This window comes from Thunnus thynnus, chromosome 8 (genome assembly GCF_963924715.1).
Source record: "Thunnus thynnus chromosome 8, fThuThy2.1, whole genome shotgun sequence".
Classification (NCBI taxonomy): domain Eukaryota; kingdom Metazoa; phylum Chordata; class Actinopteri; order Scombriformes; family Scombridae; genus Thunnus; species Thunnus thynnus.
The window spans coordinates 28,872,626-28,878,666 of NC_089524.1; the positions used below are offsets into that span (position 1 = coordinate 28,872,626).

The window sequence follows — 6,041 nt, forward strand, 5'->3', positions numbered from 1 at the left end:
GTTAATAATCAATAAGCATTGTGGCAAAGTGAACTTTGTTTTCCAATAGAGCTGACCATATTTCAGCACTTTTTATTCATAATTCCAGCATTGAAAATCAAAGATATACAACAAAAATAATAATACTCAAGCAGTAGCCCACACACCATTTCTACAAAGATTTGATTATTCACAAGTACATTAAATAACACAAGAAGTAATTTAGATGTCAAACACATGATACAAAGTATAAATAAACACCTGCTGGGCAGCCGAGCAAGGCACTAAAAACAACCAAGAATACCTGAGGATCATGTAACACACTATTCTAGGGCATGATGACATCCCTGGATAAACATACTATTTGCATGGTAACATAGATATGATAGCAACACGTCTCTGTGAGTCATTATGTTGAATCTATAGGGAAAAGCTCAGGCCACTGGGATGGGTCTAGGAAGATGGTGCACACCCCGCTGTAGAACCAAAGTCTTGGCAGGAAGCACTCCACCTCCCAAGTGTCAGATGCTCGGTTGTAAACCTCCACCTCCACCCCATAGTCTCCCTCCATGCCTTTCCAATGGCCTCCTGTGACAAACAGCATCCCATCCAGCGTTACCAGGCCACCATTCTCATGGAGCATGTGCAGGAGTTGGACCTGAAGAGAGGGAAAATCAACATGAATTACTTTTTTGCTGTTTTCTTTTTGCTGTCCTTTTGTTAAGTTAGGGTCATACAGCTGAATGTATTATTTTGATTTTAGTCAGCAGTCCTCCCTAGACCCACCTTCTGCCACATGTTCACCTCTGGATCATACGCGTAGACTTTTTTAGTGTTATCAGCAAGCAGATATATAATTCCGCCCACACAGACTGAACGAGGGGAGGACAGGTACTTAGGGATGAAGGGGGAACATATGCTGATCCAGCTATCTGTAAAAACAAAAGTTAAAACACTTGTGAAATAGCAGGATCAAAAAAAGAAAAGAGAAAAGAAAAACAAATAGTCCCTTAATCAGCAACTTTACAATGATCCAACACAATATATTAGGTGACAATTTGGAAAAAACAAAGCTGCTTCATCAAGTATTTATCCCTAAGGATGAAAACTAAACTAAATATTTAAAGAAAAAATGGGAAAGACAGCTTGATACTGAGATTTCAGATAGCCATCAGCTAAACATGTAGAAGATTAATCACACGTCCACCAATTCACATACTATACAGTATATGAAAGAAATGGAGGGAATTTTCCTGGAAAAATCTAATTTCTTTCTTTACACCCAAGGTTGAAAGCAAGCAGTTACACAGATGCCAGAGTGTGGATCATTTGATGTAGAACACCACATATTTTTTGGGGGGAAATATCAGAAAATAACTATTTTTGTAACTAGTATGTAAAGTGTTATAACAAATGAGTCCCTATAAATTGTGTTGTGCTCAATATTGTGTTATTTATCTTAGGAAATTGTACTAGGAAGCAAAAGATTTGGTTAAAATACTATTAAAGATAGTACAAAGAATTGGAGAAAAATAGCTCCTCCGACACAGGACGAATAGCTAGTAACTGTTGAAGAAATCCTCTTAAATGAAAAACTGCCACATCTTGAGACTGAAAGAAGCATAACTAGAAGAAGAATGGGCGAAATGGACATTATTTAAGACTCAAAATTGGAAACGGAGCTATGAATGAGTCGACTAACAGGACTGCATGAATGATGAAAATCAAATCTCTTGCCAATAAAGATTTGAGTGGAACAAAAGCTGATACCTCAGAGACATGAAGTTTTTATCTGACAGCAGCGACATGGTGTCTCCAGCATCCTTACCTATGACAGGGTTGTAGCACTGCATGGCCAAAGCATTGTACTTCACTGCACATGAGCCAATCACATACAGCTTCCCCTGACACGCTGTGGCGGTGAAGTTAGTCACATATTTTAATGCAGGGCATGTCAAGGACCAGGTGTCATTATAAGGGTCATAATGCTCGACCTCAACACGGTCTGATGTTGTGCCTAAAGGAGGAAAAAGTAAAAATGAATGACGAGGTTGGATCAAGCGCTCAAAAATGTAAACAAAGAAAAGAAGTGGCAGCACAAACACACATAGAATGCTGCTCTGTTCTTAGAAAATGGTCATATTTGAAGCTATTCACCCACAAAGGAGAAATACAAGCAAATTCTTTTAAAAAGATCACCTCAGAGGAGCAGAGGTAAGGGCAGATAAGCTGCAGAAATTTATCAGTTTTCCATTGCACTGCAGGTTTAAGGCACCACAGGCAGGACTGTATTTATTTTCTTACCTCCGATGACGTAAATCTCCCCGTTGAGCGTTGCCGACGTGTGGTTAGTCCGAGGCCGGAGCATGGGTGCCACAGTAACCCACCTCCCCTCTCTTGTGATGTACTTCCAGGTCTCTGTGGTCGACCAGGTGTTGGTATTCGAACCCCGCGAGCCTCCTGTCAGACAGACAGAAGCACTTTGTCAAAAGTCTGACAATGTTTTGCATTCCTCGCAATAAAAACTGATGAGTTCTGCTCAGAACTGTTTATCATTACTTCTTTGCCTTTTGCCCCAAAAAGTTTCTGTGTTTTAAAGCATAGGTTCACAATTTTTCAAGACTGTCTTTAAGCAACAGTCAGGTGCCCTTAACAGCACTGAAAGAGGTTTTCCTCACTGTAATCATTCCTCCTGTTCATACTGGCTATTAAAAGATCCCCTTCAAACACACTTTCAATGTAAGTGATGGGGGCAAAATCCACAGTGTGTCCACACAGTCATTTTATGCCAAGATGTAATTAAAAGTTTACCTGAAGCTTATATGAGGCTTCAGCAGTCTGAGTTAGTCATATCAAGTAGATATCTGCTCCATTTACAGTCTTTTTAGCATCAAATTCCATCTTTGTGTTTCCTCGTGTTTCCTTGTTGAGCTGCAGTGAAAGGATAGTAACAAAAAGAGGCACTAAAAAGACTGTAACATCGAAAGAAATCAGGAGGAGGACTGTGGATTTTGGCCTCCATCACTTACATTGAAAGTGCATTATGAAGGGATCTAATGGCCAGTATGAACAGGAGGAGTGATTATGTCAAGAGAAACCAGTTTCAATGTTGATTTGGGCACCTGAGTGTTGTTCTAAGAGACTTGAAAAACTGTGAACCCTTCCTTTAAAGGGTTATACATGCTCGACCCACCTGTGACATACACATCGTTGTTCAAAGAGACCATGGAGTAACCCCACTTGTTAGGGTTGGGGAAATTAGGGAGCTCATGCCACTGTTCTGCAGAGAAAAAAGAAAAGGGAGATTATGTTTGACCATCATTCAGAAAGAGAGGGAAACATGGTAAAAGTTTTCACAAATACAGTGTGCAGATGACAGATCTACACCAGTGAAATCAGGACCATTTAAGTGAAAGCAAGACAAAGTTAGGTTATTGCTCACTGGCCTGAAACAGTCACGAAATGTAACTTTTCTGGCACATCCTCCAATATTGTGGTCAGAGTTGTCATGCCTCAACCTGAAACCAGAAATCTTAGAATTCTTCCTTAACATGCCATATTAAAAACATGGACACGGGTGCCTTCTTCCAACTCTGCACAATAAAACGCTCATTTGAGGAACTGAGATGATGATCCAATTTTGTCACATCCAGACCACATTCCTGCAGAGCAGTTTTTCTGTCAGCACTACATTTAATGACCTGTGAGACATCTGCCAAACTGTTTCGAGGAATCAGACAGACATTTCCCAACAAATTTCTGTTGTGAAATGGATTTTGAACTTAAACAAACTTGAACTTTTTAAATAAGGATATAGAGTGTTTGTACTTGTCTTTGTATTATAGAAGGCACAATTCCTGGGCAGCAATCTTTGCAGTCTGGGATCTCTGTCCTCATCCTCATCTGAGTCGTCGTCTGAGTCATCCAATGAACGGCCTCCCATTACGAACAGCACCTCTTGCAGGTTTGGTTGTGGACTCTGAGAGTTGACTCGGTCCATGTATTCTGGTGCCAAATCCATTTTCTAAAAATAGTAAAAGTCATGTGATGGGTTTTTGGAAGTCTACTCAAATAATAGAAAGAAGACGTGTGGCCAGGAGAAAGTGTGAACTCACTAACCTCTTTGTGAATTTTTTCCACAACCTCCCTACAGCTGGGAGAGGCCTGAACCAGGCTGTCCTTCAGCAGGTTGTCAGCCAGGTAGTCCAGGCTGAGTAGAGGGAGACGGGACAGGGTCAGGAGTTCAGGGAGGTGACAGAGCCGAGACTCCTTGTAGTGCCCAACCCACTTCAGGATGGCCTCCACACGGGTGCACTCTGACCGGATTTGTAGTCTTTCGTCACACAGGCAGGTAATCAGCCTGTCTTTTTCTAATAGCAGAAACTCCTCCCCTTGTTGTACAGCCTCAAAGTTCTCCAGGAGGAAGGCCCACGCTTTAGCCACCACCTCTGGGCAGCCGTGGATCTCCCCAAACTCCAGGATTCCCAGGCAGTTGGTTGCATCAATCTGGTGCTGGAGGTACCTGCTGCACACGGTTCTCACTGTCTGGAACTGCAGCTGGCTGGAGGTACAGATCAGCCCCTCCACATTACTCTGGTTGATGGTCAGTTTGCCTGTGTATGCAAAGTCCAGCAAGCAGCTGAGGATATCCGGATCGATATCATGAAGCTCCACACGCGCTGCTATGCTCTCCATAAAGTCCCCTGAGAACATGCAGCGGAAGTACGTACTGCAGAGGGCCAGCACCCCGCGGTGACAGGGGAAGTCCCGGCCGCCCGCACACAAAGTTACATCGACTAGTTTGGGGTGAGAGCAGAGGGAGCGCAAGCCCTCCAGGATGCTCTGAGGATGGGAGGACAGGCAGAAGTCCAGGTCATCCACATTACGCACCATTGTCAACTTTAGTTATAAAATGAGAAATCTTCTTTTGAGCAAGGACGGACAACAACAGGAATTACCTGCAAGTGTAGAAAAAATACATAAACGTACATAATAAATAATTCTAAAAACCTGTAAAAACCATGTTTATTTACCACAGAAGATCAGCAATACCTTCTACATGTGATACAAAATGATTTAAAATTTCCAGCCCAAATAACAAGATATTTTATTTGGAAGACATTCTGATGCAACTGCATCAACTGCAACTTGGGACAAATCTAGGTTTGCAGGAGAAGTGTAATTTGTTGTTCACAAAAAGGTTATTTATAGTGAAATACTTTTATTTGATTTTCCCACTTACAAACAGTAAAATAGAATGTGTTTTGGTACTATGGTGCAAAAAGCCTCCTAAAGGAGCTGAAGAGAAATTTTGAGTCCCTCAAGTTTAGAACTTAGTTAGAAATCAGTTTCTCCTCATCAACCTCTATGATTTAGTGTCTCTCATTGAACAGTAAAATCATACAGTGTGTCTTGAACAATAAGTCCCCTGTCTTCTTAAGTGTTGCATCACTGTGTTGTTACAAGGACAACAAAGTAGCTTTGGCGCATGGTTAGTATGACACAACAGTATGACTCTCATCTCTTCCAAAAGCCAACAATAAATTACATTTCCTGTCATCGAATACTGTGAAATTAAATAAAGAATCAACAACAAACTCACCACAGAAGCAGAGGAAGGAAATAATGGCTCATCCTTCCAGTAAAAAGCTGTTTGTAGCTGAGCAGCTGGTTAGATCAACATGGAGCGGGTAGCATGGCGAAAAGCTTTTGCCAAGTCACTGGGACGGGCTGCCTGTCGTTCACTCAGTTATTTTTAGGACTGACAGTGAAGCCGTGCTCAAGTCAGATTCCAAACAACAAGCATGGGACCTGCAGCTGCTGTTTCAGGCACATACTTTATGTTTTCTCAACAGGCCTGGAAGCCAGCTAAGGAGATAAATGACGTAGAAAAGCTAAGAAATCAAAGGAGAAGTAATAAAAAATAATCAATGACAGCCCTACAAGAAATTACATTACACATTCACTGTGTAATGGTTTATTTTGTAATATTGTTAAAACTGGTTCCCTTTCTGTCAGATCATACTGTAGATCTTAGGCTATGTTGAAAAGATTTACTATAA

At 41.4% G+C, this 6,041-nt stretch overlaps 1 protein-coding gene across 1 annotated transcript; it reads right to left on the bottom strand.

Moving 5' to 3' along the window:
- Positions 1-36: 36 nt before the first annotated feature.
- klhl30 (kelch-like family member 30) lies at positions 37-5,908 on the bottom strand. The gene is made up of 8 exons (XM_067597821.1): positions 5,582-5,908; positions 4,099-4,937; positions 3,808-4,003; positions 3,173-3,259; positions 2,284-2,439; positions 1,808-1,996; positions 766-911; positions 37-637 (listed from the first exon to the last, which is right to left on the bottom strand). The coding sequence occupies exons 2-8, from the start codon at positions 4,870-4,872 to the stop codon at positions 389-391; spliced, it is 1,797 nt and encodes a 598-aa protein (XP_067453922.1). The 5' UTR covers positions 4,873-4,937; positions 5,582-5,908; the 3' UTR covers positions 37-388.
- Positions 5,909-6,041: the final 133 nt, after the last annotated feature.